At 36.9% G+C, this 23617-nt stretch overlaps 3 protein-coding genes across 3 annotated transcripts; all 3 read right to left on the reverse strand.

Moving 5' to 3' along the window:
* Positions 1–56: 56 nt before the first annotated feature.
* sft2d2a (SFT2 domain containing 2a) lies at positions 57–2703 on the reverse strand. The gene is made up of 8 exons (XM_082189731.1): positions 2501–2703; positions 2221–2310; positions 1820–1905; positions 1626–1707; positions 996–1031; positions 839–897; positions 684–713; positions 57–455 (listed from the first exon to the last, which is right to left on the reverse strand). Exons 1-8 carry the CDS (start codon positions 2564–2566, stop codon positions 404–406), a joined length of 501 nt encoding a protein of 166 aa, XP_082045857.1. The 5' UTR covers positions 2567–2703; the 3' UTR covers positions 57–403.
* Positions 2704–3179: 476 nt separating this feature from the next.
* Positions 3180–10234, reverse strand: tmem45a (transmembrane protein 45a). Its single transcript, XM_082190029.1, has 6 exons — positions 9972–10234; positions 7843–8044; positions 6215–6427; positions 5868–6052; positions 4904–5046; positions 3180–4242 (listed from the first exon to the last, which is right to left on the reverse strand). The coding sequence occupies exons 2-6, from the start codon at positions 8036–8038 to the stop codon at positions 4146–4148; spliced, it is 834 nt and encodes a 277-aa protein (XP_082046155.1). The 5' UTR covers positions 8039–8044; positions 9972–10234; the 3' UTR covers positions 3180–4145.
* Positions 10235–10794: 560 nt separating this feature from the next.
* Positions 10795–23038, reverse strand: lnp1 (leukemia NUP98 fusion partner 1). The gene is made up of 4 exons (XM_082190327.1): positions 22549–23038; positions 20068–20304; positions 13102–13200; positions 10795–12772 (listed from the first exon to the last, which is right to left on the reverse strand). The coding sequence occupies exons 1-4, from the start codon at positions 22696–22698 to the stop codon at positions 12620–12622; spliced, it is 639 nt and encodes a 212-aa protein (XP_082046453.1). The 5' UTR covers positions 22699–23038; the 3' UTR covers positions 10795–12619.
* Between the last annotated feature and the right edge of the window lie 579 nt (positions 23039–23617).

Genomic DNA, 23617 nt, shown 5'->3' on the forward strand with positions numbered 1-23617 from the left:
ATTATAAAACACATTTTTTTAGATAAACTGCATAAAAGGAAACAAAATAACTAAAATTATCTGATAAAACTTTTCTTTATTTACAGGATAATATCATTATACAATAAAAGGCAGAGAAAAATAGAAAGTGCAACTTTCAGAAGCCACCCCCAAAATATTTGCTTTTATAAATATCCCTTTTCAGGTATCTTACAATCTTTCCTAACTGTTCAACAGCATATTTAAAATAAAACACCTTCAGTAAAAATAAGTCTTATTATTTATGTTCAGAGTTAAGAAATTGCCATTAAAACTAGCAGTGTCCCATTGTGCCATTCTGTCAATGATGTTTTGATGATCCGGGAATCACAGAATACTTGACCAGAAAGTATCTGGAGTGGTGAAAGGCAAAACCTCAGCCTTGTCATTTCACACATGTGGTGAACAGCATGGAGAAAAACTTCAGGATGGCATCTCTGGTGAAGGAAAAGAGAATGTAAGGTCTTTTAAAAGATTTCTAACAGACTCAATATTCTAAAGCAGCCAGGTCCAAAAAAAGCCTGTGCATGATTACTGCTGTCATTTACCAGATCTACCTATTGCAAAATAATTCATTTATAACAGAATAAAAAAATAAATAAAAAAAATACACATTTGTCAATGTCAATCTGTTAATATCTAATACTGTGCAATTTCAGACTAACCTTGCAAAAGGAATGTAAGACAGGCTATACCTATAGAGAAGAAAAATGTTAATTGATAAAAAAAAGTATTTTAGTACAATAATAAACACTGGATGCTGTGCTACTGGTTTAAAAATATACTTAAAATATTGAATGCTGTGTCAATGGAAACTTACCATGCAAATGCAAGGATTTGCAGAATGACAAACAGCAGAGTGAGTGCAAATATCTTCCACTGTGGTACAGAGATTAATGTTAATAAAAAGTTCAAATAATACTGTATTTGATTCAGAGTTGGTTTGAAATATACAATATAGATGGATTAGAACTCACCCAAAAAGCTGCACAGAGTGTGAGAACCAGACATGTCTATAGACCAAAAAATGAAAAGTGGAAGTCTTAATGCTTGGTCAAAAATACTGTATCTGTAATCCAAATCTGAATTTGCTGTAAATGGTATATATCTAAAGGCTGCACATAAACTAAAATAATATTTTTTTCTAGTGCATCTGATTTGTTTTTGAGATATGGCAATAATTCTAGGAGTTATAAAAAAAATAAAAAATAAACTTTCAAAATGAGAGGTCGCCTATATCCATATTAAACAGGATATTAATGAGAAAACAGAATGCAGCATGAACATTTATTATCACCATACTCCCCTCTTGGTGACATTGTCTAAAAAAAGTTTGTTGTTTCAGATGGAAAAACTTTTTTAGTTAAAATATTACAAGGATAAACAAATTTTAAATGTGCACAGATGAACTGTTTACAATAACACCAAGAACATGCATTAAAAGGTAAAAAAAAAAAAAAAAGTAAATTTTAAACATGTTTGTAGGCCCTATACAAAAACAGTCCGAATATTCTGCAAATTCAAAGACTCTTCTAACATGTCAGCATTATTTTCACAATTAGATTCTCATTTTTTAGTTTTATATGAGGAAAAAAGGAATAACTCACTATCATAACAACAGTAGCAAAGGCTCTGGTCTTGTCACACATGCGTTTCAGCTGTTTTAATGGTCCCATCAAAAACATTGTGCTGTGGGGGTGGATTCAAATTAAACAGAGAAGTCAGTATTGTCTCAAAGAGAAAATTAAAATAAAATAACACAAAGTTAGTGCATTTAACTTGCTATAGCTTGTTAACCTACCTTATTAAGGAGCATATGTTGCCCAAGGTGTAAAACACAATGAACAGAATCAGTCCTATTTTGGGAATAAATAGGCAACATACTCCCTGATAAAAGATAGAAAGAAAAAGCTAGTTATTAATATAATGATACTTAATAGTCACAAAGTTATAGCCTACCAAATAAAACTAGTTTCTTTCCTAAACTTCTCACTCAAAATTCTTGGATGTAGCCTACACAGCGAAATGGTATTTCAACGCAATACACATTCCTGAGAGCAGGTCAAACCGGTGACACAGCCCTGCTTCTAAACATTTCTCCAACTCATCGCCTATCCCTTCTCAATATAAAGGAAGTTACCTGTGTATAAAATCTCGATGATAATAAAAATAATAAGGTTGATTAAAGTTTAAGTCACTGACCAGGATCGTGCACACTACTCCGATGACCATACAGGCGAGGAATCCTTTCAGGCGCGACCCCCATCCCAGCGTGGACGCTTCATTCGCCGCCTTGAGTCAATGGAACAGACAACTGAGATTTAGGCTACATGTTTTTTTTCCCCTTCAGAATAAAAACTTTCAAAATGTGAAGTTGGAATTGAATGTCAATATGTGCAAATTAGCGTCATAATTTAACGTTTATATTTTAGTTTAAATATAAAAGATCTTAATGAAGATTTATATCAGAGCAGTTCCTCACCTGCAGTATATTTGTGTTGTCATTGTTTCCATCACGACCACCCAGAACCGCTCTGAGTTTGTCCATGACTGAACATTCAATTCTCTGTATTAAATGAATCAATTCACAATAAATCCCAGAGAATTTGTTGTAACATCGTCCAGCTGGCACTCACTTGACATCACCCGTGCTCACCTTTGCCTTCTGGGCTCCCTTCAATGAACATGATCACATTTTGCTCAAGCACGCCACCTACCTTCTCAAGTGCACTAAAAGTAGCTTAGCATAGAGTATGAATGATGATAGTCAGTGGTTTTTCGTGTTACTGGAACACTTATTGAGAGACAATTTCTTTCATTCGTCTATCTATCTATCTATCTATCTATCTATCTATCTATCTATCTATCTATCTATCTATCTATCTATCTATCTATCTATCTATCTATCTATCTATCTATCTATCTATCTATCTATCTATCAGTCTGTCTGTCTGTCTGTCTGTCTGTCTATCTATCTATCTATCTATCTATCTATCTATCTATCTATCTATCTATCTATCTATCTATCTATCTATCTATCTATCTATCTTTAGTTGGGTCTTTGAACAATTCAGAAAGAGAAATATATGGAAAAATATGTGAATACCAGCACATGCCAAATACATAGCAATTAATATAAATACAGTCACTGCACACTGTAATAGACTAATAAAATATTTTATTGGAAAAAGTTTTGTTTTTAGAAAATGTATGTATCAAGTCAAATTAAATTAATCAATAAATGCATGTGATAAAATACTATAATGTCAAGATTCCACATACAATGGTCAATCCTGTTTTTTTTCTTCTCCCTTGTCTTTTCCAAAGAATACCATGGAACAAACACAAAAGACTAACTGAGGAATAAACAAACACAAAAGACTAACAGAGAAATTGTAATGGCTGTCAAGAATTGTCAAGAAAATACAAAAGTATCATTATTTGGCGACTGAAAAGTGACTTAAAACCCCCAAAATCCTAGGGGCATTAAAACATAATTATTTCAGCATGTAGATCTTATAGTACCATTACAAACAATATGATTAAAATATGATATTCCCTTGAGTGACAACATATGAAATACTGACAAGGCACACAAAGAAAATACTCAAATATACACAGTAATGTGTCAAAGAGAAAATGATGTAATGCCAACAAATAATCTACGTAATGACCCAAGAATAATCAATAGATCATTTTTGATTGACTTAATCCAAACTTGTATAGAAAAGAATCAAGTTTGAACTAACTTCTCAGGGGTTGGTCCTGAGGTGCATCAGAGAAATTAAGTGGAAGTAAGATAATGAAATAAAAAGGAATGACCACAAAAAGATAAGACTGTTGTAACTGGAGTGATCATACTGGGAACATGCAAGAGATTTAACACTATGGCTCTTGTGATTTACTCAGAGTCACTTTGCAATTTGATGAAAAAAATCTTGAGAGGCAAGACAGTCACTGTTTGTCATCTCTCATCTGCTCTTCAGGAAATTAAGACAAAGCTAATATTTAGTGACAATGCCTCGACTGTTACTATCTATCTCTCTCTCTCTGTCTCCATATTTATCTTTGGTCTGAGGCCCAAATGAATTGGGATGCAGGGTTGAACATGTGAAGATGATAAAGACTCATAAAATCTCGTCTTCAGACTCTACTTCCTTGTCCCTTGGTTTCAAAAGCCCCATTTCCATGGGTGGCATCCTCCTCAGTCTGGAACGCACAGCACTGGAGGGAGAACAATGAAGGAAAATGAAAAGGAATTCAATAAATCTAACATACAGAAAGGAAATTCCATAAATAAATATGATTTCATATGCAGTATACATACACTACAAAAGTTTGGGGTCGGTGTGTTTTTTTTATGCTCACCAAGGCTGCATTTATTCAATCAAAAATACAGAAAAAACAGCAATGTTGTGAAAAATGATTACAATTTAAAATAATTGTTTTCTATTTACATTTACATTTTTACATTTAAAAAAGTAATTCATTCCTATGATGGCAAAGCTGAATTTTTAGCAGCCATTAATCCAGTCTTCAGTCTAATATACTGATTTGGTGCTCAAGTAACATTTCTTATTATTGTCAGTGTTGAAAAAGCAGTTGTGCTGCTTAATGTTGTTGTGGAAATGCACATGATATATTTTTTTCATCTTTGATGAATAGAAAGATCAAAAGAACAGAATTTATTTAAAAATATAAATCTTTTGTAACATACTGTAGATGTACTTACTTGTCTCAGTTTAATGCATCCTTGTTGAATAAAAGTATAACAAATTTTTTAAAGTACTGACCCTAATCTTTTAAAAAGGCATTTTATGTTCCTTTAGATCTAATGTAGGTTTGTGTATTTCATGTTAGAATAGATAGAATATGTTGTGCTCACCATAGAACAGACCAGTACTGTACAGCTACAGTGAACAATGCAAACGCGAGGTGCCAGCAGTAGCATAATGTGACAAACATAACATTGCCATGGTCTGTCAGATCCCATTTCACTTGACTGGGTGGGTACAGCACGAAGCCAATCTAGAAAAATACAAGAAAAAATAGTTAAACAGTGTTGAGTCAAAGGGGCTGTTTACACCTGGCCACTTCATGCGTTTTCTGTGATCGGATAACTATCCAATCGTGATAAGACCTGGTGTAAATGCCCTCTGAAATGCATTCGAGACAGATTGGAATCCGATCGCTCAAACCACTTCAGGAGGAGGTCTGGGCCACATTCAAGACGAAACTGGACAAGTGTAAATACATCTGCTGGTTGAAACCACATATGTAAATTGTACTCCTCCCAAAAATGCAAAAAAAAAAAAAAAACGTGTGAGAGCGTGTTATAGGCTATATATAACATTATAGACAGATATGACGACGCTACTGCAGTCATATCACCGCAGATGAGAAGCTAAGCATCTATTCATCAAGCCAACGCGCAAACTATCGCAAATCAAAGTGAAAGTCAGTCGCAGACGCTTAACACACAGTCATCATCATTAAAAGTAAAGAAACGAAATGATCTTACCAGGGCTGTTGCCGTTCTCTCTTATTGCGGTCTTTGATTTTGACAATTTAGCTGATGATCAATACAATGCAGCTCATATCTGTTGCTTTCAGTGACGTGCACTCCATTAAATCTGCATATAGCGCGGGAATTGAAGATCGGATTTAAATCCGTTTTGCAAAAACACATTTATGTGACCAGGTGTAAATGGAATTGTTTTGATAAATCAGATAGCTATCCGATCTGAGAAAACGCATGAAGTGGCCAGGTGTAAACAGCCTCAAAATGACTTAAATACGCACACATTATGTATGCACTTACGCACGTACACATAGGCACACACACTGACCTGCCAAAACCAGCTGCCCTGCAGTATGGTGAGAGTGGCTCTGAACAGTTCTAGTAGAATATTCCCCCTGTGGAAAACCTCCAGAAGGCAGATGAAAGCTTGTCCGAAGATGGCATAAAGGAGAAGAGTGTGCACATGGACATCAAGCAGGTCTCTACCATGGAGATGATAAAGGAACAGAAATCCTGCAAGAGGCAGACATGTACTTTCAATTTTATGTGTTGAATAATCCCAAAAACAGAAAATTAGGAATTTCAAGAGTAACAAATTGAGTACCTCAATTTAGGTAAAAATTCACACATTCTCCAACATTAAAAATGCATGAAATCAATTTGAAATCAATATACCCTCATTAAAGAAAGCAAGACCCAACAGCATTCGGTCTAAAGCCAAAGGGGCGATGTCTGTGCTGTGGACAGTGAGAGATATTGCCCCTGCGATGGCAAAGAACAGGTACATGGTGGTGTGCTGCCAGTTCATCAGCTGCTCCCAGTGCTGAGTGGAAGAATCATACAGTTGAAACTTGGGCCCACCTGCTAGAAGCTGCTCTGCTAACATACCTGTGTAAATGGCAGAAGAAAAATAAATATAATAAGCAGCAATTACGGGGCCAAGCACCACATAGACAGAATGATGAGCTAGTAATCAAGGCAGAAAATGAGTAAACACATTTGGAGACATTTTAATCAAAATGGTTGAAAGCCAATAAATACAATCGCTTGTAATGTGACCTAATTACTTTTGACCAATAGGTGGCACTGACACCAAATTGATCTGGTGAGGTCAATGTTGGAGGACATATTTTTTTTGATTTTTTGGTCAAACTGTTCAAAAGTTACAAGCAAATTATTTCATTTTTTTCATATTTCGTGACCACTAGGTGGCACTGTGCCAAAACTGTACAGGTACCCTGAGGTCATGGTTGTCATAACCATAACACACACCAAGTCAGAATATGCTAAAGCGTTGCAGAGATATAGTCTCGCGTCCATTTTGGCATGCTCTTTGTTAAATTCGCTTGCACGCTATTCAAGAACAGTTTGACAAATCAACTTGATTTCCAAGTTTTTTGTCGGCGTGGTCTGAAGAGTATGAAGTGATGAAGATGAAAAGTTATTAGCATCAACGTAAGTGAAATTTTGGGAAGTTGGTGGCGCTAGAGGGATTGGGTTAGAGACTCCAAAATTGCTGTGGTTAATATTCAGACTGTCCACTATCTGTGTGCCAAATGTCACAACTTTTTACCATACGGTTCTATGGGCTGCCATAGACTTCAAGAGCAAAAGGAAGAAGAAGAACCAGAACAACAACAACAAAAACAACAACAACGGGTACAATAGGTGCCTATGCACCTTCGGTACTTGGCCCCTAATAAACATGCTTTCATAAGATTGCTCACGGGGGAGCAATTTAAGTAAAATAAGACAAAACTGTAAAATAAGTAAATAAGACAAACTTTCAATTGACCCCCTCAACAACTGTATTTTGTCTTTGAAGAATCAGGGTTCCCACTTCTTGAAAAACCTGAATATATGAGGAAGCCAAGCCATATTATAAAAGTGTGATATTTAGACGTGGAAAAAAATTATAAATGTAAATTAATAACTCAATGGACAGTTTTGTAGAAAATATTTTTATAAATCTTTATCCTTAATCCTTATCCAGTACACATACAACTGGAAAAGTTATGGAGCCTTCGAATATTGTTGTTGACAATGGGGGCCTTGGAGTCAAAAAGGTTGAGAATCACTGGCTTTATTGTAAAAACCTATAATTTAACAGAAAACTCTTTTTTGTTTTTTACACCATTCAGTCAAGTTAAGAACCCTTTATAGCAAAAAAGAAAGGTTCTTAAAACCAAATGTATTTCTTTGTTGAACTTAAGGTGATTTAAATACACATTTGACAACATTTATTTGTCTACATCTATAATGAAACCACACATTATATTGATGAAGGCATGGCAGCAACTCACCAATAATAGAAAATGATAAAATGACAGCTCCTTCTATGATTTCTATGCGGCGTTGTGTAGCTCGAGATGCAAGTCTGCCCGCACCAGCACTTTTGTTCCTGCGGGTGGCGTACAAAAAGGTCTGCTTCGCTGCCCACCAGAAACCAGTGATCAGGAAGAAACTTCCAGGCAATGCATGGCCTTTAAAACTTCCCATGATTTCCTGGAAATAAGAATAACAATTTTATTTATAAATAATAAAGAAATAAAAACTACAAAACCAAAATACCTCATAATGATAATAAGTATATATATATATAAAAAGATAAAATGATTGACGTCGTATTGATACGCCACACTTTTTCATCCTCGGGACTGGCATATCAATACAAGATCTCACATTTTACAGGTGTGATATTATATTTGTGTTATTTTGTGATAACGTTTTACATTTACAATAATGTCTCATTAGTTAATGTATTAACTAACATTAACTAACATTGAACAAAACATTTGTTACAGTATTTATTCATCTTTGTTAATGTTAGTCAAAAATACAGCTGTTCATTGTTTGTTCATGTTAGTTCACAGTGCATTATCTAATGTTAACAAACACAACTTTTGAATTTAATAATGCATTAGTAAATGTTCAAATTAACATTAATTTAGATAAAAAAATTCTGTAGAAGTCTTGTTCATTCTTAATTCATCTTAACTAAAGTAGTTATACTAATGTTAACTAATGAAACCTTATTGTAAAGTAAAAACAGATTTCGTTACGCCAGGATGTCATATAATTGCCTTCCTGAACAAACAATTCCACACACTATATTTAGCAATGAGTTATATTAAACAGCAATGTGAGGATAGATCATTTGATTTAAAGCCCAAAACCAATCCAAATCACAAAGTCTACACTGTTAATCTTGGAAGTATAAAACTACAAAAAAGCAGGCTAAATGGCAAGTTGATTTGTACTTGACTGAACGTTAATTTTGTGTTTAACATTTAACTTTAACGATCAATAAAGTCAACTATTTTATTTTTTATCACTGAAAGTAATCAAAGCAGTACATAAGGAAATTATAGGAATGGCATGTTCCTCCTTTTCTCTTGTAGAGGATGATTTCTGAGTAATATTTAATCAACAGGCTGATCATTACTTGGCCTCAATGTCATTCAGGTCCCATGACAATCAAAAGGAAGGTGGTCATCACTGCCATTATCAGATGTGTGTCCATGAGACCAATACCTTTTATCAGATAAAAGTCTCCGGTTTACAATTGCTTTCAGAAAGAAATCAAACACGTGAAAAGGAGGCTATGCAATTATACTGCATAGACTTTATGCATCCGCAATACATATTTCAACAGAGTCTCAAATGTTGGTCTTAAAATTACATTTCTGTCATAATTTTCTCACCCTCATGTTGTTCCAAACCAATTCACCTTTTGAGAGTAAGGAAAGAAATTCATACAGACATGAGGGTGAGAACATTTTTATTTTATTATGCACTATATGACTTTATGAAAATCAAGGCAATGAATAGCATCTCTGCAGCTTTGATCTATCATCTAAACACACTGTTTTTCAGGATGCTCTGCTGTTACCATAGAGACAAACTAAAGCTTTAAGAGTCTCTCCAGTGAAGAGGCCCGATCCTTTCATGTATTTATGACAACATAAGGACGACATTATTTGGAATTGTACATAAAAACAAAGTCATTTTTGTCTGAACCAAAAAAAATTAAAAAATTAAAATTGAAGCCGCAGTGCACTTTTAGGCTACACACACACACACACACACACACACACACACACACACACACACACTGTACACACACACACAATAGGATCTAAAAATACATGGCATAATAGCTTATCCAGCAGGTTTCACGAAAAGATGACAAAAACAAATAGGCTTTTTAAAATAGTTTAAAACCTTACCTGAAAAACACCGCATTACACCGTAATGGCTTTAACAACTTTACCTATAATGTTTATTGGAAAAAGGTCTCTGTGATTTCACTTTTTATTGGGCTTTAGAGAAAAAGCCTTCTGGGTCCGTTATTTCATTAAGAAACAAAAGTGGAAATAATAACTTCATTTAGGCACAGTAGTGGTCTGAAATATGATTTAAGAGTTCTTACCTTATCGATTGACCAAATAATTAGGATAGTCTTGAAAAAAATAAGAAGGAACCTCACAGTCGACGTTTTTCTCGAGTGTCTGCATTTGATTCTGTAACAGTTCTCTAAAAATGTTCAAACATCCTCACACGGTTCATTTTAGTCCCTCTTGACCATCATCACTTTTTTCCATCAGAAATTCGCGTATCGACTTCTTTTCCACTTTTCCAGCTGTTTCGCAACCAGATTTGTGGGGTTTATCTTTTTCAGAGCGTCTTCCTAAGGGAACCTCCCATTCCATCAACGATTCGTTCATGAAGCCACTAAACGTCATTGTTTTCGAATTTGATTGGTTAGTTCACCTGTCAATCAACACTTGGTCTCTTTTCCACGTGTGCATTTTTTCTCAGACCGAAATTTGAGTCCAGTGGTTTAAGAAACTAAAAGTAGGCTAGTTATTAAAAAAATATAAGTGTATTATTATTATTTTGCTATGTTTTTACGGTTTTTACATATTTTGAAAACATTGACAAATCAATTATTGTGAATAGATAGACCACAATTTCGGTCAAATTTGGTACTTTGCAAGAAAATATATAGGCTACGCTTGCTAAACACTAACGTTTTACTAATGCTTTGGTACAAAAGTTGAATAATATTTAGCTGACATACTGTTTTATAAGAACAGTATTCACAGAGTTGAATTGGGTTTACAGTTATTGTTTCTTTTATAATTGTACAGTAGGGCGGGACACATAGCCTACGTGCACAAAAGCACGGTCCCTCGAGGCAACGGAGAGAATAACATCATCTCATCTGTATATTCATTTTTTATTTCACAGTTTATAACGTGGCACTCACTTACATAGAAATTGAATGCAAACTAAATAACATCCTACACATCTATAAATTCAATCTGTTTTGTAAAAACAAAGTAATGACACATACGAAACAATAATGTCAAAATAACAGCACTATATCAAAACTTTGCAACAATATTGGCTAGGTATTTCTTAATTTGTGTGAATTCTTAAATTAAATTAGAAATATTTAATTAAAAGTATGGTTGTACAAACAACATATTCTACATCTTTGGAGCCTATATTTACATTTAAACATCACAATACATTGGACAGAGTCTGCCTTTGAATTTGGCATGTACGTTAATGGGTAATGCAGATGTGCATTTTGTGCAAAACACAAAAGTGGAGAGATGGAAAAAGTGAAAACAAAAAGGTCATACATTTAGCATCCACTGTTTTCAGCCTAGTCAAATATGTCCTCATGACACCACAAAGGAAAATAAGCAAGAAAGACAGAAAAGGAGGGTAAGGAATGTATAGAGCTGAGGCTCTTGAGAGTCATATAAAGATGTGCATCCAATACTCATAGACAGCGTGTGCTAGTAACAGACCATATAATCATGCAGGATTGCTACACACACTCGCCGGTACTTAATTTAAGTCTTAAACCCATGCCTCCACCCAGAGATGATGGTCTTGTTTTGTTTTTATTTACATATAAACACACTAAATCAGTGGACCAGCAGGCAGACATGGAAAGGGAAGAAATATGGACATTGTCAGGGAAACTGGACAGGAGCAGAGGACCAGTAGAGGGGCTCAAACATGGTCACATGACCTCGACAGGTGGGACATGACTGTCTCTGCCAAAGCCAACGGTTCTTTATTGTGGAAAAAGGTTCTTCAGAATATTAAAATATTCTTCACACTGAAAAAATAAAAAGGTTCTTCCATGGCATCACTGAAGAAACCCATTGAAACCTTTATTTTTAATTAAATGTTTAGAATATTTTGTTGTTGTTGATTTTTGACTGACAAATATACAGAACATTACTAAAACAAATAGACTGGTAGTGTGTGACATAAATGCTAAAGAAAACAATGTTAAATGAAATGTTTATTCTCTGTTTATAAGTTTATTCTCCACCAAAGAAAAGAATAGAACTTTTTATATATAAATCTTTACCCATACAATTTTCTATGACTGAGCAGTTTACAAGAGCCATAATGGAGGCATGATGGAACCTGCATGACAACTGCATGCATGAAAAACAGATCTGTTGACCTTTGAGGGGCAAAACCGTGGCCCACTATTGATTTCCATTACAGGGGTGAGATTAGCCACCAGCTTATTTCCAGCATGTGCATTTAACAAGCTACTGTATCTTCACAACTGCAACTCCTGACCTGCAAATTCAGGATACCAGTTTCAGCATCCATAATTCATCCAGTCTAGCACCAAAATAACCCTAATCGTTTATATTCACAGCTTAGTTTTCTATCCAAAATAGCTGTGTATTATTCACTGAAAAAAAAAAATTTGATTGAAAGTTCACTAATACGCATAACCATATTACGGTTCATATCATTATAACTAAAGAAAAATGACAAAAAGTATTTGAGACATTTTTAATTGTAATATTTAAATGTATATGACTTGGAATAAAAAATAAAAACAAGTATCTAATTCTTTGCTTTTTCCTCCAAACAAGAGATTCACAAGGTACATTTTTAAGCAAAAGGACTGTGGAGATAAACACAAACCAAAATTGACAATTTCAAATGAACATGATTTTGATAATACACTGAGTGATTACTGTTTAGTTGAACTACTATTGGTACCATGGTATTTTTCACTGGAAACAATCAACGCTGTCTGCGTAAAGACAGTTGACGACGGGGCAAGCAATATTCCTCTTGTCCAGGGCAGAACGGTGTCTCCTTCCCTCGTTCACACGCAGGTGCAGAACTCCCACTACGTGGACGTGGACGCTGCTCTGGCCATTTTGCCTGCCCAATCTTCAACCAGAGACAGAATATTCAGTGTCACAGCTGATACAAGAGCAGAAAACAAGATAAACATGCATGCAAGGGGGAATTTTGAAAACGTTCATTTGGTGTCACGCGTAAACCTCTATATCCATTAACCCACCACTTAAATTAACATGGGGTGTCTGGACTCCACACACTAATGAGGTTACACTTTGAACCCCACCTGTATGTTGAGGAGGAGGGAATAATGCGAGATAATGATCAAGCGCTATGGGTGTGCTGTACAAATGTTGATGGGATGGATTTGGCGCTGTTAGCAGGCAATAGAGGAGAGAATTGATGCTGGATGTGTTTACCTTTTTATGAGAATGATGGCTGCAGGGAAGCTCTTGGATGCCACCCCTTCCATTCCGCAGTTCTTCATGGCAAACAAGACATATGCTATCTGCATTACCCTACAAATAAAGCAGCCAAAATCATCTTAAAATATAATTATTATAGGGCATTGATGCACTTTGTCTAATACATGTAACTGTACTGTATTGCAGAATACACTAACACTATACCGTTAAAAAAATTGATGTCGGTAAGATTTTTGATCAAAAACAGTAAAAAGAGTTACAGAGTTAAATATGTTACAATCTAAAATAACAATTTTGTATCTGAATATATTTTTAAAATGTAATTTATTTCTGGCAAAGCTGAATTTTGAATAGCCATTACTCCAGTCTTCAGTGTCACGTGATTCTTCAGAAATCTTTATAATATGCTGATTTGGTAGAAACATCTCTTCTTATCTTCAAAATATTTTGCTGCTTAATACAGTATGTTTGTGGAAACCGTGATACTTTCTTTTTCAGGATTATTTGATGAATAGAAAGTTCAAAAGAACAGGATTTATTTAAGGGAAAATTTGACAAATGCTGTATATATTTCCCTATGTTGAAAACATTGCATTACAAAAAAACAACAAAAAAAACACATACACACCATACACAAACAATTAACACACCATGAAATATTTTTTTTAATTGACTTGATAACGGGTTAAGGTTAACAACCTTTTTTTTTTTTACTGTGTATTTGTATTTGATTTAACTATTTCACTACCTGCATGAATGGGCTGTCCTGACTTATTGATTAATTTATTAATTAAATGTTCTATTTATTGTGTATTGACATGATTAAAATCTTGCATTAAGGCCTGTTTCTATTTCATAATTCCACCTGTAATAGCAATATTGAGTCTAATTAGTCGTTACTGCTTGAATCACCTAAAGAAGAAACATATGAACTGGTTAACTGGAGTTTACTGGAAGTTTACTTTTCTTTTCTGCAATACAATAAGTAGGCCTAACTTTATCGAGGTAAAAGTTTCCCCGCTGTCACCAGACGTAGGTCTAGGAGTGGAGAGAAGAGTGACAAAATCACGGTAGGACTGTGCAAACAAAGTAGGCTTTCTGTCTAGCATTGACATGTCAGTGTATTGATTCATTGTCCCTTCATAGTTTGTAAGAGACATTTCAGGTTGTATGTATTTAATAAACTGAGCGAAGCCTATTCATCTGTTAATATGAAACGCGACTTGGCCATTGTAATTAAGGCTACAGCACATCTTGTACAACTTAAACCCTTGGTAGCTGTAACGATAAACAAACTGAAAGACCGCAATTCCTGATTTCGCTTTCGTTCACTAAACAAAGACTATGGAAATTAAACATCACTTTTCCATCAAAAAACGTGTGGTAAAAAACATAACTTATTAGATTTAAGACCTAGGTTCGCTAGCTAGGCCTGCCTGTGTGCGCTATGGTGCGCGCTGACCCTGGTCGACGAGAACCCGCATGAGAGATGTGACGCAGGACGTAACCCCGCCCCCCGGGCGAGATGCCCCAAAATGTATGAGTCCCCTCCCCTCCCCTCCCCTCTCTATAAAGCGTTGTCGGGTTACTTCCGGTTCGCGTGGCTACACGGAAGCAATACAAATTCTGTATTATAAATTTTAAGGCCAGACAAGTAGTTTGTTGAGGGTTGGTTTGTAGGGAAGGACTACACGCCTGCGCACTACACGCCTGTGCATATATATTCAAAAGCGCATACCTAAAGACTAAACTTGTAATACGCATGTGCACGCAACGCCATCAGCGTTCTCACAGGTTCGTGTTTTTAAAGGGATACTCCACTTTTTTGGAAATGTGGAGTATCCCTGATACAAATGTGGTGTATATACCCAGAGTTAAACAGTTGAGTTTTACCGTTTTGAATCCATTCAGCCGATCTCCGGGTCAGGCGGTACCACTTTTAGCATAGCTTAGCATAGATCATTGAATCGGACAAGACCATTAGCATCTCTCTCAAAAAAATTACCAAAGAGTTTCGATATTTTTCCTATTTAAAACTTGACTCTTCTGTAGTTACATCGTGTACTAAGACCGACGGAAAACAAGTGGGTCCATGGGTCCAGCAGGCGTAATGATATGACGCAGCGCCTGAAAATCCCCAGCTCGGTAGACTATAGGGTCGACTATTTTCAGGCGCTGCATCATATCATTACGCCTCCTGGACCCATGGTACGGCAGCAAAGTTTCTTGATTATTACGCAGGAATGAGAGTATAGTTCCTAGCCATATCAGCCTAGAAAATCGCAACTTTTCATTTTCCATCGGTCTTAGTACACGATATAACTACAGAAGAGTCAAGTTTTAAACCTTTAAAAAAAGGAAAAATATCGAAACTCTTTGGTAATTTTTTTGAGAGAGATGCTAATGGTCTTGTACGATTCAATGATCTATGCTAAGCTATGCTAAAAGTGGTACCGCCAGACCCGGAGATCGGCTGAATGGATTCGAAAACGGTAAAACTCAACCGTTTAACTCTGGGGGAGCTGTAAAATGAGCCTATTTCCAAAAAAAAGTGGAGTATCCATTTAAAGTTTGCGCAGAGAGAGCTTAAGAGTTTTCTGTTAAAACGGTGTCGTGTTAGCGGCCCCTAAGTTAATAACTAATGATTATTGCGACGGAAGTGAATCAATCAAAACTAACTTTAGCTGGACAATAATTTTATACTAGAGCTGCTATAAAGCCAAAACAATCTCTGTTACTTTAATTTCCTATTATCAATGTAAAGCCGCTTTGGAACAATCTACATTGTTAAAAGCGCTATATAAATGAAGATGACTTGACTTGACTTGACAGCCAGAGCAGAGTCTGCAAAGCGTCATGACATGAGAGACAGCATTAAATTACTTCATGTCTCAAACACATAACTTTACAATAATAATGAACATAAACAACTTAGAGCTCTGACTTGCACCACCTGAATGCTGCAGATTAATTTTGGTGCTGATAGCGTCGATATAGAAATGCATGAACGCGTGAACATCTCCTGGTAGAATGTCACCGGTTGTTTGGGTTCAGGAGGAACTGTAAAAGGGGGCTGCTGTTTGTTTGTGGTGCTCAGTGACTGTTTGTCTACAGGTGCTTCTCAGACGGAAGGCTGCATCCCAGTGAGGCTGTGTCCAAGTCCAGTCCTTCGGAGTCCACCTCACAATTAAAGGCTAGAATGAAACGCTATAGTAAGTGCGCATGGCTTCATCACACACGTTCCTGCCCCCACAGTCACGGCATGAAAATACTATTAAAACTTCATTTTGGAAAGATACTTTGTATTAAAAAAATCTTTATATCAACTGGCCTTCTATTAATGCAATACAGTGAATAACTCGTCTGTGGTTTCCCAGTGGCTTAATTTAATTAATTTACAACAAAACAAAAGAGAACATTCATCACAGATAATATGTATGTTATCTGCGAAAAACATTATTTTTGTCTTACATTTCATAATGAACTCAGAAGAGCTCAGTGCCGACTCGTTTTCCATCAGTTATTTTTTGTGAATTGGAATGTGTACAATGGATTGTGGGTGATTGAAGGCTGCAAAGGATACACTTGATGCATCCTTCAAAATGAGCCGAATGAAGGATGCGAAATGAAGATTGCCTTCCAAGGATCCTTTAAACTGAAACATCCTTTGACAGAGTTTGATGACGTGGTATGAGATATGCAGCCTTCAGAGGATGAATTGAGATGAATTGAATCTTCTGATTGAGAAGATTGACAGGCAGGTATGGACTGAATGCAAAGATTGGATGAACTTTTTTTTTTTGTCCTTCCACAGAAGGTGTATGTACATTTTTTATATTTAGACCACTTCTATTATTGATTGCTATCGGGATGTGAAGAGAGTTTCAACCTGTATAACAAAAAGTATTTCTGAAAAAAATGATATCTGCCTTATGGCTCGTTTCCACTGAGCAGTACAGTACGGTACGGTACGGTACAGTACGGTACGGTTCGGGTCTGTTAACCATGATCTGGCTAGCGTTTCAGGTTTCCACTGCCAACAGTACCCTTACTTGATAGGCGTGGTGTTTCGATCGACGTCATTTTCGCGCGAAGAAGAACATAGTAAACTACAATGGATGACATATACAGCAGATCTTGTTCTTGCTCCTCGACATGCTTGTCACAAGAAGACAAGCGCCGACATTAGGCTTTTCTCAATATTAAGTAAGCAAAGTTTGTACTTGCCATGTGCGACTCTACATGCAAATGGTAGCCTACAGCGCGTTCTTAAAAGCGTCACTCAGCTCGCGATCTGCTACTCCGGTTATATCTGTTACTATGTACATTTTAAGCAACAATACAACGAAATATATTATAAAACACTACTCTGCCTCTTTTCGTTTTCATTTAAATAAATTAAACATTATAGGGACACAAATGTGGTTCATGCGCAAGGGGGCGGGCGCTAGCCATTTGGGTGCCCTAAGCACAACGTTATACGTTATTCTATTTATAACAAAACGAAAAATTAAAACACAACCCTAACGTTACCTCTTTTCGTTTTAATAATAAAAAAAATTACACATATTACAGGCAATATATGCATCTGTACAAATGTTGCAATAAACATAAGTGATAATCTTGTAATAAGAAAATGACAAGAAACCATATTTCTTTTTGTAAAATTTCAGTTTTATCAATAATAGCCAATATAAAAGTTTAAGTAAAAGGTACAAGAAGCTATACAATAAGAAATAAAGCAAACAATTCAGTCAAATGTCCAAATGCTGCGCTCTAGTCTAACATTACAACAGTAAAGTTAAATACAAATAGCCTATAATATGAAACTAAACTTAGCCCTCAGCCAAAACGATTGACAGGGAACGAATTATATATTCACGAGACCAAAGATCGCCCGTTAGGTCTACACAAGACGAATTATATCTCATGTTTAACCACTACCGTCGGAGTCATCGGCGAACGTCAGAAGAACTAACTTAGCCGAGGAAAGGCTCATCCAGCTGGGAAACATGAGCGCCGAGCGCCCGCTGATCGCATGGATCTCACAACCGGGGAAAAACTAATCATCTTTATAAATAAACCACAGATTTGAGCTTTAAACAACTACATTCTCGCCTGAAAAACTCTTAAAATTACATTTCGTGACACATTAACAGTAGTATTATATTAAACTGTATATTAAAAAATGGCGCTTCTTATGTTGTCATTCCCCTCGTAGCACGCGCAAGTGACGATTCTCTGTCAACCAATCAACGTCCTGCAGTGAGTCTAGCTCCACCTTTTAGTACCGTACCACTGTGCTAGGTACCCCAACGGAAGGGTACCCAAAAAGTGGTACGGTACGGTTCGGCTTTTTGGTACCATTCTCAACTTTTGGCAGTGGAAACGCAAATAAAAGGGTACCGACCCGTACCGTACCGTACCGCTCGGTGGAAACGCGCCATTAATGTCATGTTTCTTTTTGTGTGTGGACTTTCTGTTTATATTTTTTATCAGTTCCTGTGTTCATTTGTTCTGTTTCCCACCACTCCTTTGTTTCAATGGTTACTGTCATTATGAGTTCATTTGTCCCAGCTATGTCTGATTAATTATCTCGTTTCTGTTTACTATTTAAGATGCACCCTTGCTTTCAGTATTTGTTGGGTCTCTGTTGTGTTAGTGTGTGTTTTCTCTGCCTGTCAGTGTGTTCCAGAGAGTTATTATTAAAGTTTGAGTTTGCAGCTTTAATTGGTGTCTTCAGTCAGTTCCTGAGATAATCACACTGTGACAGAAGACTGGACCATTAAAATGGATATAGCAGTGCAGTTCGCTGCTTTGGCACAAAAGGGTCTCAACTTTGTAGATTACTCCGTGGAGTTCTGCTGTCTTGCCATCCTCTATCCCTATGTTGACGAAACCCTCAGAACTCTATTGGATCTGGGCCAACTACTACCACCCAGTTGAACTCCCAGACAACTGAGGACTTCCCTGGAGCAACAGCATTCTCAAGTGTCTGGAAGACATGTACCCCCCGATCCAGAAAACAGCCGACTCCAGAGCCTCGTTCCATTATAGCCGCCATTCCGAGTCTTGTCCCGTCATGGCCACCATGGAGCCCTCTGCCAAGATGGCGGCCGCCACTGCCGCGACAGTCTCGAGTCTCCAGTCCCCGTCCAGAGTGGCCTTCAGTCTCCGAGCTCAGCCCAGAGGTGGCTCCAGTCCCTGAGTCCTCTCCAGCTCAGAAACCCATAGCTCTCCCCAGGAAAATTTTAGGGAGGGGGCTATACGTCCCTGGCCATAGTGGCCGAGCCTGGCTACATCGGCAAGGCCGATCCGCCCTGGTCTCCCGAGCTGCCGGCTCAACCCTGGTCTCCCGAGCTGCCGGCTCCGCTCTGGTCTCCCGAGCTGCCGGCTCCACACTGGTGCCCTGAACTGCCGGTGCTGCCCTAGTGGCTGTCTGTTAACCCTAAGCTGCCCCTGGACAGCCTCCAGGGCTCCCACCCCAGTCTGTGGCGTGAGGATGTACCTTTTGGGGAGTAATGTCACGATTCAGTTTGGGTGTGGACTTTCTGTTTGTATATTTGATTAGTTCATTTGTTTCCAACCGTTCATTTGTTTCCAACCACTCCTTTGTTTCTATGGTCACTGTCATTAGTTCATTTGTCCCAGCTGTGTCTGATTAATTATCTTGTTTCTGATTGCTATTTAAGATGCACCCTTGCTTTCAGTCTTTGCCTGGTCTCTGTTGCGTTAATGTACGTTTTCCCTGCCTGTCAACTTGTTCCGGAGAGTTATTAAAGTTTAAGTAAACTTTGCATCTTTAATCTGAGTCTTCAGTCTGTTCCTGAGATAACCACACTGTGACACTTAATGGTTTGGACCTTGTTTTGGTGGGTATGCTGTTTTCACATTAAGTATAACATTTTCAAAACCTTTTTGGTCCATTGTATGTGACATATGATCTGGCCTCTTACCCACCATTGATATCACCTTCTGGTTGTGGAAACGCAGCCTCTTCTCTAAGCACTCAGAGAGCTCTGGAATGGTGGTGATGTGACATTCAGGTCCCCCTGCTTTGGTTCGGCTGTTTTCGTCTGAAGACACACGACGGGCATGAGGGTGAGAACGCACCTCCTTCTCCTCACGGCTCTTTAGGTGGGCAGGGGCCATGTTATTAGCATGGAGATGGCTCAACTGCATGGCTTCTAGCTGAGACTTTTCAGTACAGAAACCAAGACCGAAAGAAAGGGAGAAAAACCATGACATATGGATGGGATAGGAAGTGATAAGCTACATATTCAAATAATCAGAAACTTTAAAAGCTAATTTAGTAATGCTTTCATTAATGATTATTGTTTGTTTGCACATTTTAAAGTGGTGTGTGTATTATTAGACAATGTGCAGAAGGTTAACATATATTGCATTGATTGATAGCACTTTATTGTCCGTGTACATGGAAATTTGTCTTGCAATACAAGCATGCACGTGGGCTTAAGTGTAATAAATATTGCAAGCACACGGGCTGCCTTAAATTTAGTACAATCAACTTGTATGTTAAGGTCATTTTAACTTATAAAAAAGTTGAAAATTGCTTAACTTATTTTGAGTTAAAGCAATGTACAAAATACGTTGTCATAACTTATTGATAATATCATTTTTTTACAGTGATTACATTTAAATTCAGAACAAAATTTAGATGCATATCCAGATGTAAATGATGATGTCCACTCTCAGTTTTTATAAAAGTTAGCGGGAATAAATTACATTTATGAAATGACAAACCACGCTGCACAAAGTGCCGTAACAAGTCGGCCTCAAATTTATTTTCTTTACGTAACATTTATTTGACTGTTTACGTAAATTAGGATATTTAAATCTAACTACATGCAGGAAAAAGTAAAGGATATTCCACTTAAATAATAGGTTCTGGTTTAAATCTATCTCGCTCACCAGTAAAACGTGTTCTTTTTAGAATCATTAAATCATTAGATCATTAATTTTCATCTGTTTTTATTTTAAATTAGCAGTAATCTAGGCAGCCATCACACATTTTCTTTTAACATTCTTCTCTCCTGACTTATAAACACAGTCTTGCTGTACATTGTTTACTTAAGGAGGCTGTGAGGCATGAGAAAGAGCGTGTGATCCACTGATTTGTGGGGGAAGAGAACACATTTCTGCTGGGTCCCCACCTCTAATCAGAGCACACTTTCCTGTTTTCACAGAGGTTCTCTTCCAAAACCCATTATGCAATATTTTGCCCAGCTTTGTTTTCAAGATCGACTGCATGTCAAAACACAGTGAAAATCCTTCCATAAGCCATATTCACACAAAAATAGTCCCCAATTGGACTTCTAGACTGGACTTTGTCAATAGATTCACTTGCTCCCAGAAGCATTAAAGAAATAAGGTGTGAGGCTGCATTACAGTGATTTTACCATGATTAGGGTTGCTCTTATTTTATTTATGGTAAAATCACTAGCTTACTCCTTTTAAAAAATGGCACCAACAACACTAAAATACACCAGCATAATGATTCTAAACAATAGAATTTTTATAATTATATTTTTAAAAATCATTAGTATAAAAATAAAGTTAATCATTATAAATAATATTACATTTGTGTGTTACATTTTTATTATTTTTATACTATACATTTATAATTATAAAATATGTATAGTTTATGATTATATTATATTATATACCTTATTTTTAATGTAAGAGCGGGCACGGCCATACTGTATGTAAATTGTTTGGCTTCCGGTCTCCTTCATTTCCAGTTCCTTTTTTAACTGTACAAAACAGCTGCTTGATATTGAAAGTTATTATTTTTCATCATATTATTCTAATGTATTGTCGTAATTACAAACACACTGGTTCTATATATATAACCATTGTGTTTGTAATTACGACAATACATTATATATATATAATTATTTTTTTATTGTAGTTAGCCTACATGCACAATTAGTTTTGTTATTCTGTGTTGACTGTAGTGTTTGTCCAATGCAGATTGGTGTTTGTCCAATGTATTTGAATTGACAAAATAAAATAAAAAGTTATCTCAAAATTTGGAAGTATAACCCCCAAAAAAGCCAATGCAAAAAAGAAACAAAATATAATGAGCTGAGAATTTATACAGTGGCTAATGGATCATGAGTCTTGCACGTTCACATAAAGTACCTTATTGCAAAATAAGTTGGATGTTGTATTTATAAAAACAAGTTAAATTAAATAACATTCAATAATATTCAACAATATTCTCCGCCAAGAGATATAGTTCATAATCCTAACAGTTGGCTCATTTTACAATGACTTTGAACATTTCAAATCAGAATTTAAAGTTGAAATTATCCATTTTATACCAAAATCCAATGTGGGAATTGTTTAGTAACATAGGCTTCATTCATGAGCAATCCCATTCCCTTAACGTGATTCCACGTGTGATCACTACCTTACCATGCAGGGCAAAGAGGCACGGCGGTCAACTCTGTTCCGGGAGGGCCTCCTGAAGCTCCTCTTTCTTTCTTTGTCGTGCTCCTCCCCGTGCCCCCAGTAACTGCTCATCCACTTGGTGAAGTTCCCATCATCGTCCTCCTCATTGTCCATAAGGATGGCGGGAAGCAGCCGAAGAGACAGCGTGAGAGCTGGTCTGTGGAGCTCTCTGTGAGGCTCCTGTCTCCTGGAAAGAAAAAACGGAGCAGGGTGCAGCCGGCGTAATAAGATGATCCAGCTAGGTCAGACGTGGCTGCTTTTCCTGCTGCTGCTGCTGATGTTGTCCTGGAGCTTCTCAGGAACTCTTTCGTTGAAGGCAATGTGCGGTCCAGACTCCAGACTGTAGACGATAGGCTGGGCTTGGCTTTGTGGTTGGTTGAAATTAGATTCCTCCAGTTAGGTGCTCACAGTGTGTGGGTGTAATTGCTCTGAGCCGTACCCAAAATATGCATGCGCAGCTTTTTGTCGAAGTCTTTAAATAAGTGAATCCTCTGTAATCTATTTAACATGAGAGAGGGAGGGGACTATAGTATAAGGGCGGGAGAGAGGTAAAGCTAGGGAGAGAGTGAGATGGACAGAAACAGAGAAAGAGAGAGAGGATGGTGTTTTTTGGGTTGGTGCTCTGCTTTTAATCTTTCCATTACAGAGCAATGGGCCTGAGGGTGGGATGGTGGGAGTTAGTCACACACACACACTCTGTGCAACTCCAATTCTCCCATACTTTCCACTCAATGAGCACATCAAACCTGTCAATAATTATGGACTGCAGCAGGCGAGAACCAGCATGTGTTACGAGAGTCGGTGTGATCATGTATTTATACTTATTCTGTCTGACAATGAGTAAAGTAAGATTACCAATCAATGCAGAATGGCATCTATCGAGTGTGATGGCTAGACTTTGTTCTGATCATGACAAATGCTTTGTGGTATAACCATTGGGGAAGTAATGTGGGTTGTATTGCAGCAATTTAATCAACAAACCAAAAGATGGTAACAGCATTTATGTACAATGTATTAAATAGATTATCATAAT

This window comes from Leuciscus leuciscus, assembly GCF_965113295.1.
Source record: "Leuciscus leuciscus genome assembly, chromosome: 14".
In the NCBI taxonomy this organism is placed as follows: domain Eukaryota; kingdom Metazoa; phylum Chordata; class Actinopteri; order Cypriniformes; family Leuciscidae; genus Leuciscus; species Leuciscus leuciscus.

Bases quoted from the DNA above. Each gene is read 5' to 3' on its own strand.
- sft2d2a (XM_082189731.1), bottom strand. From the start codon at position 2,566: ATGGACAAACTCAGAGCGGTTCTGGGTGGTCGTGATGGAAACAATGAC. The intron at 1,906-2,220 runs GTCAGTGACTTA...ATCTTTTATCAG, and splicing joins GAGTAGTGTGCACGATCCTG to GGAGTATGTTGCCTATTTAT. The intron at 456-683 runs GTTAGTCTGAAA...TTCCTTCACCAG, and splicing joins TCTTACATTCCTTTTGCAAG to AGATGCCATCCTGAAGTTTT.
- tmem45a (XM_082190029.1), bottom strand. From the start codon at position 8,038: ATGGGAAGTTTTAAAGGCCATGCATTGCCTGGAAGTTTCTTCCTGATC. The intron at 6,428-7,842 runs GTGAGTTGCTGC...CCATTTACACAG, and splicing joins TTTATCATTTTCTATTATTG to GTATGTTAGCAGAGCAGCTT. The intron at 5,047-5,867 runs GTCAGTGTGTGT...GTATTTTTCTAG, and splicing joins AGGGCAGCTGGTTTTGGCAG to ATTGGCTTCGTGCTGTACCC.
- lnp1 (XM_082190327.1), bottom strand. From the start codon at position 22,698: ATGGACAATGAGGAGGACGATGATGGGAACTTCACCAAGTGGATGAGC. The intron at 20,305-22,548 runs GTAAGGTAGTGA...TGTACTGAAAAG, and splicing joins GTGCCTCTTTGCCCTGCATG to TCTCAGCTAGAAGCCATGCA. The intron at 12,773-13,101 runs GTAAACACATCC...CTCTGGTTGAAG, and splicing joins GCCATCATTCTCATAAAAAG to ATTGGGCAGGCAAAATGGCC.